Source organism: Pangasianodon hypophthalmus, chromosome 14, assembly GCF_027358585.1.
Source record: "Pangasianodon hypophthalmus isolate fPanHyp1 chromosome 14, fPanHyp1.pri, whole genome shotgun sequence".
Classification (NCBI taxonomy): Eukaryota; Metazoa; Chordata; class Actinopteri; order Siluriformes; family Pangasiidae; genus Pangasianodon; species Pangasianodon hypophthalmus.
Window position 1 is genome coordinate 20,610,462 of NC_069723.1, and position 13,828 is coordinate 20,624,289.

At 40.9% G+C, this 13,828-nt stretch overlaps 1 protein-coding gene across 1 annotated transcript in view; it reads right to left on the reverse strand.

The window, feature by feature from the left end:
- Window positions 1-9,638, reverse strand: part of frem2b (FRAS1 related extracellular matrix 2b) — a 102,790-nt gene extending 93,152 nt beyond the window's left edge. The window contains exons 1-2 of the mRNA XM_026934822.3: window positions 4,439-9,638; window positions 1,533-1,622 (exon numbers count right to left, since the gene is read on the reverse strand). Coding sequence (XP_026790623.3) covers window positions 1,533-1,622; window positions 4,439-9,452 — 5,104 coding nt within the window. The 5' untranslated portion in view covers window positions 9,453-9,638. The remainder of the gene's footprint in view (window positions 1-1,532; window positions 1,623-4,438) is intronic.
- Window positions 9,639-13,828: the final 4,190 nt, after the last annotated feature.

Sequence of the window (13,828 nt, forward strand, 5' to 3'; positions counted from 1 at the left end):
TGTTTGTTGTCCAACATTGTTTCTTTAGTTCTGCACTGGAGCTAAAAAAGTTTTACCTTGAGATATCTCATGCCAAAAATTCCATTTGCACAATTCCTTCCTCCCCCCAGCTAAAACCCTTTTGGGCTAAGGACACTTTATTATCCAATAAACCCTTAAAGAACCCTTTTTCTAAGTGTGTACCAAGTACCAACATGAAGAAAATGTTGGGTGTTATATGAAACATCCACTAGACTCTTGTTGGTCCGTCATTTAAAGGTTCATTATCAGAAAAGTTCCAAATAAAACCATTTTAGGAAACCAAGAACCCTTATGTATCCAAGAACTCCTTAAAGAACCCTTCAAGAACCATTTTAGGAGTCTAAGAACCCTTAATTTTCCAATGAACCTTCAAGAACCCTTTTAAAGAAAATGTTGAGTATTACATGAAACATCCACTTTTAGAAACTTTTAGAAAATTTAGAAGCCTTAAGAGTCCTTCAATTCTCCATCTTTGGGAAGGTTTAAAAGGTTCCTGTGAGCATTTACACAATTTTCCCACTAAACAGAGTAGATGAGCCAAGAGCTCACACTGCTTCTTGGGTTTTGCACTAAAAACTAAAAGCAAAAAAAACTAATGGATATCTGTCTCACCCAGAATCCTCTCTGTTTCCAGTTCTTCACCCACTGAAGTGGTTTCAATCACAGTATGACTCACTTTAATCTAGGAAAGTGAGCAAAACTTACACAGTGTAGCTAACCACTGTAACATTAAGAAGGCAGCCATCTTGGATAGAATCACTTCCTTTAAATTGTTTGTGCAGCTTAGTGTTGCTCCTCCCCCTAGTCCCCGCCTTCCAAAATTGGAGGTCAAAACTGTACTAGAATAATAGTTAGTATAGTATGAAGTGAATTTCCATTTTGAACTTGAACAAATGTTTTCAAAACATCAGACACCAACATGTAGACATGCACCGGATAACCATTCTAATGAAATGATTAAAGGTCCAGATAGATAAAACTTTTTACAGTATCCATGTGGTCAGTTCAGAACAGACAGAGTAAATAAAATTAAACATCTATGAAATTCTGTGAAAACACCCCCCTTTCTGACTTAATGTCTCTAGCCCTGTAGCTATTATCTGGTCTGGTGAGCTGTCTTTAGAAAAATAATTTACATAAATGCATTTATCTGCTTCAGAGGCCTAGCTGGTTTATGTTTAGCAAACTTGAGTCACTGATCTACAGCCGTTTTTTCTTTTCTTACATTTATCATCTTTGCTAGAGTAATTTTTAACATATTTGGTTCTGTCCACTGAAATACTTTGCTGGGTCTGAATGCAGACTGCAGTCCATCAGTTGATGACCCCTGTCCTAGGGTCCCTAGGCTTTTTTTCAAGGGATTGCTTTCTTCTAGCAACCCATCTATTGACATGTTAACCAAAACATCCCATGACTTGGGACAAAGTGAGAGAGAGAATTCTGACATGGTGTACAATCCTCGACCCTCAGTCTCAGCCAGCATGAATAAAAATCATTAGAAAAACTCTTACCGTTGTCTTCAATGGAGAAATGGAAGATGTCACTGGTAGCGTTGTCTCCATTTCGAAGAACATAGCATATGTGCATGTCATCAATGTCAGCTAGAGGAGAGATGAGCAAATTCATGATTGTATGTATGTACCTGCCAGCAAAATGCCTTATGTTCAGTCAGAAGTACTGCTGTTAATATATTCATAACTCAAATTACACACTCCAGTACAAGCAAAGATTTCCAGGATCAATCTCATTTCACTACCATGAAAAAGAGTCCAATCCAAGTTAAAGTGAGCTTAGAGTTTGAATTTTATGTAAGATTATCATCAACCTATTTGCATTTCAAATAGAATAATAAATAGTATGGAAACAGAACTTTGCTCTTAGGGAATAGGGAGCATGGCACCATTATATACACAGGGTCAGTGAATAAATTTTAAACCTTACTTGGAAATATCAAAGGTCCATGGGTGTATTTTGTCATGTAAATAAATTTCAGTATGCAAAAAAAACCCATAATGCATGTTGCTCAGCCTGGGTTTTGCACCGAGGCGTGAGTTTCATTATATGATTTTAATTTATCGTATAGGAAATATGAGACCCTAAAGCTCTGACATATTCATTGCTTTCAGAATGACAGGGTCCATAAAGAACAGTAAGGTTCCAGCTGGTCCAAAAGCCTTTATCAATCTTTTTTTTTTTTTTTTTTTTTTTCCCTTTTATGAAGTGAACATTTAGAGCCTGGGCATTTTTGAAGAAAATTGTTGCATTTACAGCTCAGGTCATCTTTAATATTTGATGGAAAAACAGTTTCTCGAAAGGAAAAAGCTTATAAAAATGTAAGCCTAGCATTTTCTAATACCCACAAGAGAGCAGCAACTTTATTTATTGTGGTTTCCTACTCAGGGTGAGATGCCCTTAAAATATTAAAAGAAAATGCTGAGAAGAAGTAGAGGTAGTGGTGGCTCAATTATCTATTCCTGATGTTTTCTTGGCAGAAATTCTTTGTTTGTGTGGACGTCTAATTTGCATGACTGGGTCTTGGGCTAAAGCTCATTATATCCTCTTCGGGGTCATTTAATAACAAGATTCAGTTGGAGTCATACAGAAATTCAGACTATGCCATTTTAAAACCTCTCAGGAGCAAAAGCGAATGATGTCTATTATCTAGTTTTCATTATATTCTTCAGTTAAAACTATAGTACATCAAATCATCATTTATTCATTTTCAGTGAAGGCCAGAAAAACTAGGCATAAGGCACCATAGCACATTTTTATGCAAATTGAACCACTGCTCTCCATTGAGCTTTGCGCCCACACACACAACCGTATATAAGGGAAGTTTAACGTTTTACACATGCTGTATCATACATGCATAGTATATACAGATTTTTCATGTGATCTCTTAGCAACCAGGTCAGTGGAGTAAAACAATTCTATTAAACTTTAACCACTTATTTAACTAACTTTAACTTATATGTAGATAGTCTCCACTTAACCTTGGCGTAACTGTACATTTTAGGGGTGGACGATATGAGAAAAATATCATATCATGATTGAAGACATTTCTATGATACACAATATGGTAAGTATACAAAAGTATATCTATCTTTATTTCTTTATATATAATATATATTTAAAAAATACACTCACTGTCCACTTTAAAAGGAACACCTGCACACCTGCTCATTCATGCAGTTATTTAAGCAGCCAATCAGGTTGTCGCAGCACAATGCATACATTCATGCAGGTACAGGCCAAGAGCTTCAGTTAATGTTCACATCAAACATCAGAATGGGGGAAAAAATGTGATCTCTGTGACTTTAACTGTGTCATGGTTGTTGGTGCAAGATGGGCTGGTTTGAGTATTTCAGATACTGCTGATCTCCTGGGAATTTCACACACAACAGTCTCTAGAGTTTACACAGAATGGTGCAAAAAAAAAAATGACGGAGCGGAGGGTCTGCAGGCTGAAACATCTTGTTCACGAGATAGATCAGAGGAGAACGACCAGTCTGGTTTGAGCTGACAGGCGGTCTATAGTAACTCTTTACAACCGTGGTGAGCAGAATAGCATCTCAGAATGCTATAACACATCAAACCTTGAGGTGGATGGGCTACAACAGAAAAAGACCACATCAGGTTCCACTCCTGTCAGCCAAGTACAGGAATCTGAGGCTATCATGGGTTACAGACCCATAATGAAGACTGGATAATGACCAGGTGATTTTTTTTCTAATCTTCAAAGTTAGAAGCCTCAAAGTTAGAAGTTTTGTGCATGCTGATATGCTTTTTCTGCTCATCACAGTTGCTCGAACCAATTTGGGCATTTTCCCCCGACCTCTCTTATCAACAAGTGTTTCCACCACGAGAACTGTCACTCACTCAATGTTTTTTTGTTTTTCACACCATTCTGTATAAACTCTAGAGACTGTTGTGTGTGGAAATCCCAGGAGATCAGCAGAATCTGAAATACTCAAACCAGCCCCATCTGGCACCACCAACCATGCCATCCCGTTCTGATGTTTGATATGAACATTAACTGAAGCTCTTGACCTGTATCTGCATGATTTTATGCATTGTGCTGCTACTCCGTGATTGGCTGATTGCATAACTGCATAAATGAGCACGTGTACAGGTGTTCCTGTTAAAGTGGATGGTAAGTATATATACAAAAACCATTTAACACTGAATGGGGAGAAAATAAACTTAACATCTTACAATTTGAAAGATTAAATATAAAAGTTTTGGCATCAAATCATTCAGTCTGTAATTAAATAAATAAATGTAAATATATAAAACAAATTTTTTTAAAAAGATCACCAAATGTAGAATATATCTCAGAAAAGTGTATCTTCACATAATTTATCACTACCATTTTTCAGCCAGCCATAATGCATTTAGTAATCTAAAATAATTTTACCTTGAGTAAATGTGGTAATGGTGGCATTTCCCTTGCCCAGGTCAATGAGGTAGCCATGTTCCGCGCCTACTGTTACTCTAAAGGTTACAGCTCCGTGGGGACTGTCTCTGTCCTCTGCCTTTAGTGCTTTACTGGTGATCACAAAACCTAGGTGACCACTGGGCAGCATTTTCAAAGTCGTCCCACCCTTGTTGACCACAATCTGAGGAATACCATTGTCCACAGAAAGAATTGTGATTTTCATCATCTGGGGTTTGCGAGTCTCAAAAACTGTATCAGGAAAGACATAAAAGTCAGAATGAGTTCCGTCTGTGACAGAGAAGGAAAAGCTGTCGGAAGCAGACTCTGTCCCATCGTGCCTGTAGCTAATCATGTTCTCATTGAGATCCTGCTTGGTGAAGGATGTGATGGCTCGGGTGCTGTTGAACAGCAGCTTTCCATGAATGGGCGCCTGGGTGATGGTGAACTTTAGGAGTCGGTCGGCCGTGTCGCGATCCTCCACAGTCAACTCAAATGGTGTGATTAGCTTGCTCTTTCCTTCGTTAACGACCAGTCCATGAATTGTGACCACAGGCTTCTTGTTGTCCACGTCCGTTATGGAAATGCGGAAAGTGCGAAACACTGGGTTGTAACCGTCCGTGACTTCAAACTCAAAGCTGTCCATCTTAACCTCGTCATCAGCGGTGTGGATATAGTAGATCTTGTTTCCAGCCAGCTGGAGCTGGGTGAAGGAGCTGATGGGCATGCCTGGTGTATCAGTGCACTCCAGGTGACCTCTCACTGGAGCTCGAGTGATGGTGAAGACCAAGTGCTCGTCTGGGCTGTTGAGATCACTAGTGCTGAGCAAGTCTGTGGTTAGGGTCACTCTCCCCCCTTCTTTAAGAGAAACACCTTTGCTAATAACATCAGGGAATACCATGTCTATTCCACTGACTGTTACATAGAAGTACCTGTCAATCAGGGGATTGATGCCGTCTGTGACATCAAATTTGATGAGGTCCCGTATTCCTTCCTGTCCATTATGGACATATATAATCAGATTTTCATCAATGTCACTTTGTGTGAAATTCATTCCAATGGTTATGTTTTGGAGCGTTCCAAATGGTGTCCTCTTTTGTAGAATTCCCTGATTGGGACCATATCGGATAACATAAGTCAGTGTGCTGTCCTTTGTATCCAGATCAGTGGCTTTTAAAACTTTGTTGGTGATTTCTTTGATTTCTCCTATCTCTATTTCAAGCCCGTCATTGATAGCCATCCTTGGTGTTTCATCATCCACGGGGATAACCATAATAATAACAGTCTTTTCCACAGTAAATTTACCATCAGTGAGAAGAACTTTAAAACTGTCCTCTGTGGTTTCTGAGTCATCATGCTCATAAACAATGCTAGAAGCCTCTCTTATTTGGTCTAGAGTAAAGTTAGTCACAGGAATGGTACCAGTGGTTAACTGATTTATAATGAAACCATGTTTTGGAGGTTTAGTAACAATAAATGTCAGCTCATCTGTGGGAATATCTGCATCCACACCGTTCAATATAGGAGTGTCAATCACAACATTCATGCCTTCCATTACCACAAACTCTCTCATATGGATCTCTGGCTTTTCGTCATTAGATGGGATAATTACGATCGGAAAGAAGTGTCTCTCAGAAAAATTGATGCCATCTGAGCACCTGAATGTGAATCTGTCCTCCACTGGCTCCACTCCTTTATGAATGCTTTGTACATAATAGATATGATTTTGCTTTATGTCTTTGATGGTGAATGCGCTGATAGCAGTTCCTGACCTCGATTTCTCTGATCCTGGAGCAGGGGAGATGTTTTCCAAGTAGCCAGATGTAGGCTGAACAATGATGGTACACAGCAGGTCATCGTTGGGAGTGTCAATATCAGAAGCGCTTATGTGCGCTATTTGAATGACATTTTTCTCACCTTCGACAACACTGAACTGGTGGCCGACAAACACCTGAGGAGCCTGGCTGTCTATTGGCAGGATAGTGACATGTACTCGAACGCCCTTGATTTTATTACCGCCCACGGTCCACTCATCAGACATATCTGTCAGGGTTAAATTAAAAAAGTCCTCTTTTGTAGTAAGACCAATCTCTCCACTCGTGTGTGCATACACAACTAATCCACTGATGATATCGGCTTGGGTAAATTTGTTGGCTGGTATGCCATTGACCAATATTTCACCAAAAACTGGCGGATCCTCTACTATAAAGGTCAACCTCAGGTCATCAGTGTCTTCATCTCGTCCCTGAATGACATTAGCTGTGATTTCGGTAGCTCCATTCTCCAAGACGTCAATATAAGAGCCGATGGTACCTTCTGGAAGGCTTATGGTTGGAGTTTCATCGTCGATGAGCTTCACGTTTATCTTAATGGTAATAGTGACAATATGGACGCCGTCGCTCACGTCAAGTTGAAAGAGATCATTTGCTGACTCGTCTCCATTGTGAGAGTAGGAGATCCTGCCTTGAGAAATATCATCCAGAGTGAATGAATCCCCTTTGGTCAGGTCAGTGAATGTGAACTGTATCTGGCCATGTAGAGGAGGTTGAGTGAGCGTAAAGGAGATCTTTGTGTTGTCCGTGTCTGGGTCGGTGGTGTCAAGCTCAGTGCGTGTGATTACATGCATGCCTCGCTCTAACACGGTGAACCCTGTGTTGATAATCTGGGGTGGTTTGTTGTCAACAGGCTGCAAGAAAATAGTGAACACTCCATCTATACTGTTTCCTGCTGTGTCCTCGACCGTGTAATGGAACTGCACTACATGTGGTGTTATACCCAGCTCCAGATCGGGTGGCTTGTACGCTATTTTATGGTGATTTATCTGCGCTTGAGTGAACTCTGTTACCTCTGTGTTTGGGCTTTCTGTCAGAACAATGGCTCCCAGAATAACAGGGCTGTTCTCATCCGTGTCTCTTGGAGGCTGAGTGATGGTATATTTCAAATCCCTGTCCTCGGAGTCTAAATCGGTGTAACGTAAGAATTTTTTGCGGAAGAAAGTGAGGTGGTATTCATGCACAGTCAGCTGCAGGGTAGTGTCAGGGTAAAGCTCAGGAGGGATGTCATCGATGGGGAGAATTTTGATAACAAAAGAGTTCTGTCCTGACTGATTTGGTGGGTCGTTGTCATCCTGAACTCGGAAAACAAACTGATCCATAATGGTTTTAGTGTTATGCGGACCAATGTGTCTGTAAAACAGCTTTCCGTCTGTAATGTCTTGCTGGAGCCACTCTGTAACTGCTTTCTCATACATCTCATCTTCAGAATTGAACCTCCACGTGGATGGGTCTTCTGGGGCATCCGATTGACGAAGCAGGACCTCTCCTATACTTGAGAAAGGCGCCTCCAGAATAAATTTAATAGTTGAATCCTCCGAGTCGATATCGGCTGCACTGAGCATTAAAGGTGAAATGGGCATCATCTGATTTTTGAACATCACCAAACCAGTGTTGGCATTGATAATTGGTGGCTCGTCATCAGTTGGCACTACGGTTATAGGGAAAAGAAATTCCACTTCGTGTTTGCCATCTGTCATCCGGAAAATGATATTGTCGCTATAGGTATCGCTGCCGTCATGCTGATAGATGACAGATCCCTGATCCAGATCTGCCACAGTGAAGAATTTACTCCTGGAGCCGATCACAGTGAGCTCACCGTGCCTCAGTCCATCAATCACTGTCACTTTGACATCATGTAAATTGTCCTCATCGCTAATCTGCAGGTTTTGTGAACTAGACAGTGACCTAGTCTGACCCTCATAGAGCAGCTGCCCCATGTTTCGAGTCACAACAGGAGCGAGAGTGTTCATGGGCTTAACGACGATCATAAAAGCAAATGGGTCTGAGACAGCTCCCTCTGTATCTACAACCACAAACTCAATTTGGAAAATTCTCTCGGCATCCGAGTCCTCAGACGGAGGCTTATATGCTATTTTAAGATCCTTCAGATCTCCCTGATAGAAAGATGTAATGGGCAAATTCCTATCATCTGTACTGACAATATAGCCTTCCTCGAACGACAGAGGAGAGGTAATGTTAAAGATTAAGTCGTCAGGTGGAGATTCAACATCCTCAGCAGCGAGCATGTCAGGGGTTATGGCAGTCATCACAAACTGGTCAACTTCCATCATCATCATGGAGATGAAGCTAGGTTTAGGTGGGGTGTTTTCCTCTCCTTCTTTAATACGCACCATAATTTGGAAAAACTCCTGTTTTATGACATTGCTCTCCTTATCTTGTAGCTCTACATACATGGGGATGTAATCTCTGTTCGGAGAGCGCTGAGTGAACGTATGTCGATAGCGAATGTTCAGCCTGAGAAATTCATCACACTCAAACATTTTACCTAATTTTCCTTCATCAACAAGCTTTCCATACCTGGGCAAGACACCTGTTCCGGCAAGAGAAGTCACTTTGCACTGGTACATGTTTCTATCATAGGTGAACTCTAGGATCTTCTTATCAATAGGGTTACTTGTTCCCAGAAGCTTGTCAACAGTCAGAGGCATGTTTTTGATCAGGATCTCCAGCTGAGTGAAGATCACTTCAACCTCCATCATGAATGGGATGATCACAGTGTCGGTCTGTGTGTCATACCTTAACTGGAGTCTGACTCTGTCTTTAGCTGGGCTCCGGGATCCGAAGTGTGAGTATTTCACATCACTGGGTCCAAACTCGCAGGGGAACTTTTTAGGGCTCAGCTGACCCGGTTTCTGCGACAAAGGATCATTGTCCAGGACTGTGATGGTGCACTTGTCTCCGGGTCGGACCTGCAGGACTAAATCATTAATCGGGTCGATGAACACGGATCTGCCGAAGGGAACCCGGATTCCGTTGTTGGCCACCAGTATGGCGTCCTCTGAGAGCTCGGACCTGTGGCCGTAGGTCAGTCCCAGGCTGTCAAACCCGCGCGCGCAGGAAACCTCCGGCAAACTCAGTGCCAGCAGTAACACACAAATCATAACAAGCCATACAGTGATCTCGGCTATGCTCTGAGCCATTGTGCAGTCCGAGCCACAGTGGCTGATATATACAGAAAATTCCACAAAAATCCACACACACACACACAAGAAAAAAAAAAGTTAGAGTGAAACGGCGTGGTGTCGGAAAGAGCGCTCCCACGCATCCGCGTTAAAGCGCACCATTCTCACCCTGCGCCTTCTGCACTCCCGAATAAACTTCATGCCTAGAGAAGTGGAGTGACCAAACCACGCCTTCCTCTCGTCCTACTGGCTGACTTTTACGGCGGAATGCGCTAGCTGACTTGTGATTGGACGCTAGGGCCGTCACTGAGACAGAGGGCGGGACACAAGGACAGCGCTGAGCTCTGAGGGAATGTTGAGTTTCTCCGTGGTGAAAGATGAGAAAACACTTTTTATTAATGGTATATTAATTAACTGTTTAATTTAAATATGTATTATTTATTTTCAATACAGAATCAACAACAAATGAAGCAATAATAATAATAATAATAATACATTTAAATGTTATAAAGGATTTTCGAAGCATAAAATTAATAAATTATATTAAGAATTAAGTTAAACAAAAATACATGATCAGAATTCGAATATTAAATCAATTAAAATATTTATATTTTATAAACATTTTAATATAATTTATTTATTATTTTTAAATAACTTTATTTTTTATTTACTTACTTATTTATGTTTATTTTATTTTATGTTTATTTTATTTATTTATTTATTTATTTTTTTTTTATTCACTCACTGCTCATTGCTCCAGCTCCCTCTAGTGGTAGATCTTGAGCTCCAAGCACAATCAAATATTTAAGCTGTTATTCTGCTCTGAAGTCACTGCACATGTATTGTTATGAATTCCTGATATTCCGTATAAATAATTGGTGAGTGTATAATCGACTTTGCATCCCACAGTATATCTGTTTTTCAGAAATAATCAGAAAAGTCTGCGTGCGTGAGGGAGTGAGTGAGGGAGGGAGTGAGTGAGTGAGGGAGTGAGTGAGTGAGTGAGGGAGTGTGTGAGGGAGTGAGTGAGTGAGTGAGGGAGGGAGGGAGGGAGGGAGTGTGTGAGGGAGTGTGTGAGTGAGTGAGTGAGGGAGTGAGTGAGTGAATGAGTGAGGGATTGAGTGAGTGAGTGAGTGAGTGTGTGAGGGAGGGAGGGAGTGACTGTGTGAGTGAGGGAGGGAGTGAGTGTGTGAGGGAGTGAGTGAGTGAGGGAGTGAGTGAGTGTGTGAGGGAGTGAGTGAGTGAGTGAGTGTGTGAGTGAGGGAGGGAGTGTGTGAGTGAGGGAGTGAGTGAGGGAGTGAGTGAGTGAGGGAGTGAAGGAGGGAGTGAGGGAGTGAGGGAGTGAGGGAGTGAAAGAGGGAGTGAGTGAGGGAGTGAGTGAGGGAGTGTGTGAGTGAGTGAGTGAGTGAGTGAGGGAGGGAGTGAGTGAGTGAGTGAGGGATTGAGTGAGTGAGTGAGTGAGTGTGTGAGGGAGGGAGGGAGTGACTGTGTGAGTGAGGGAGGGAGTGAGTGTGTGAGGGAGGGAGGGAGTGACTGTGTGAGTGAGGGAGGGAGTGAGTGTGTGAGGGAGTGAGTGAGTGAGGGAGTGAGTGAGTGTGTGAGTGAGGGAGTGAGTGAGTGAGTGAGTGTGTGAGGGAGGGAGGGAGTGTGTGAGGGAGGGAGGGAGTGAGTGACTGTGTGAGTGAGGGAGGGAGTGAGTGTGTGAGGGAGTGAGTGAGTGAGTGAGGGAGTGAGTGAGTGTGTGAGTGAGTGAGTGAGTGTGTGAGTGAGGGAGGGAGTGTGTGAGTGAGGGAGTGAGTGAGTGAGTGAGTGAGTGAGGGAGTGAGTGAGGGAGTGAAGGAGGGAGTGAGGGAGGGAGGGAGTGAGTGAGGGAGTGAGCGAGTGAGCGAGTGAGGGAGGGAGGGAGTGTTCAAGGTTACTGAATATCCCTTCACTTGTTTAAAACTTTTATTTACTTCATGCAATTAAAGTAAATACTTAGCATTATTCATTTTCATCAATAGCCTCAGCAATTTACCATGTTGGACTGTATTCACTAAGACATTCCAATACGTGCTTAAATGTTTCTGGAGTCTATACAGCACTCTGCATATGAGATGGGTTTTTATTGACTGATAAGCCATGCAATAAGTGACAGCGATGTTTAGAGACTGTGGACTGTCAAGTGAATTTCATGAATAAATCATACACACTTTGTTAGATCTAAGGCTGTTTATTATGAGAAAAGCCTATTTATATATTTGCTATGCAAGCACTGTGCTTTATGTGTGATAAAACGCCTATAATGCCTGCTGTCACACGTAATGAAGTGTGACAGTGATCCGATATGTAGTTTTATAATGTCATGAAAGTGTGAGATACTGCTAGTAATTCAAATATTCTTAGTTTTTCAGCATTTCTCAGTATGAACTTTGCATACAATACTAAGCTATTAAGTTAACTATTAATAATACACATGTAGTAGTATGCGTAATTATTTCTGTCAGAAGTAAGGAATAAAACACTTGGGGAGATTTGTGTTGTTATGGAACATAATCAATGATAGAGTAATGGAATGGAGCCAGATATAAAACCATCTCGAAGTTAACAGCACACCCTGAAGTGTTTTATTCCTCTTATACCTCAGCAATTTATTAAAGAATGGCACATCATACTTTTTATCTATTCACTTATATTATATTAGCTATAATCTGTTGTTCCCTCGCTTTCTCTTGAAGTTAATAAGATAAAAAAAAATGTAGCTTGTTATCAAGAAACTGAAAAACACGACTTGCTCTGTTCCAAAGACTTTCATGTGGTGGAAAACCTAAAGTTAAGGCTTTACCTCTGACTGTTACCAAACATTACTACTGGAGACTCTTTTCATAAATGTTAATAAACATCTCCTTAGACAAAACTTCATCAACGTAACAAGTATATTTTTACTTTGTTAAATAACATGTTTTAATATGCCATGGAAGTCCATGTCAATAACGTATTAATACGGGCACATTGATATAAACGTTGCAGCTAGATCGTCTATTGTCAGAGTTGCTGTTCTAGAAAATTAATCAACACTTTCTGACCAATCAGATTCGAGAATTCAAACATGCTGCATTATAAAACATAATAAAAGCTTATGTTTAGAGTACATATTGTGAAAATTCACCCATGAAAATTGCCAGTAATGAAAACTTTATGCCAGTCTTATGGTAATCTGTTATAACCGTTATAACTCTCTCTATTCTTGCTCAAAGGTGAAAAATATTCCTGACCCAGAGGCTTTAATATGCAGTGATGTTTCATTGATCGTCAGGAATTCGGTGCTGTCAGCACTTTGATTGGACTCGGTGTGAGTAGATTAGGACTGGATTCGCAGTGGGTGAGTTACGATCCTCTTGTGCCCTCTTCTGATTTATTGTTAAATCTTTATATCTACATTTCCCTCCAAGTCATGGCTCTCTAGCTTAATCTCTATAGCAAGGATTATGAAGCAGTTCAGTTTCTGCAACATGCCGATGCCTTTGCACTCACTGCCAGCCTGAGAAACTGTTTTTTTTTCCTTTTTAATCTGGTGCTGACTTAAAAATAATGATTATTTCATGCCACAGATGCTTCACAGCAGATTACTGCGAGACGCTTTTATAAGGCCTGCTTGATGAGAGGGTAAAATCGTTACTGTGGGAAAACACCTGCAGCTCCAGACAAGCACTGGGCAATGAAATCTTCCAGAAATGACCATCATTCAGCAGCAGCCAGGATTCTGCCACACCAGTCATTCTGCTCGTTTCCTAACCAAGCAGATGTTACTGAAAGGTAGTGCAGATGTTCCGTAAGGATCAAAAAGTGGTCTCAAATATGTCTCTTTACTTTACGGGACCATGTAGTGGTCCCGTAAAGTAAAGTATAGTGCTCATACTACTGCAAGTGGTAATCACTTTTCCCATTTTTTCCCATTTTCAGCTTTAAGTAGTGGATCATCAGAATAGATAGCAGCCTGAGGAACAACGAAGAAACAGACCTTTTTAACTTGTAGCATGTTGAGAATAAATATGAGGCCCATTTTTCTTGTTGAACCTTAATAATACAGTAATGCGGAAAATCATGTGACTTATCTGCTGATATCTAACACCTCCAGCCCTGTTATTACCTTCCATCAGTTTCAACACAGAGGTCCATCAATTAAAGTGTGAAGCAGGACATTCCACTGCACAGTATATAATATTACAAACCAGGCATTACCTTGCCATGCTCCATCTGCCATCCTTCATCTTTTTTTTTTTATTTATTTATACTTTATCTTATTTTAATAAAAGTCTGCTTAGCCTACTTCCTGTGTAGAAAACAAATCATCTAGCAACACAAGTCACATATTTTCAGTGATATGTAGTATCACTGAAATTAGAATTATTTTA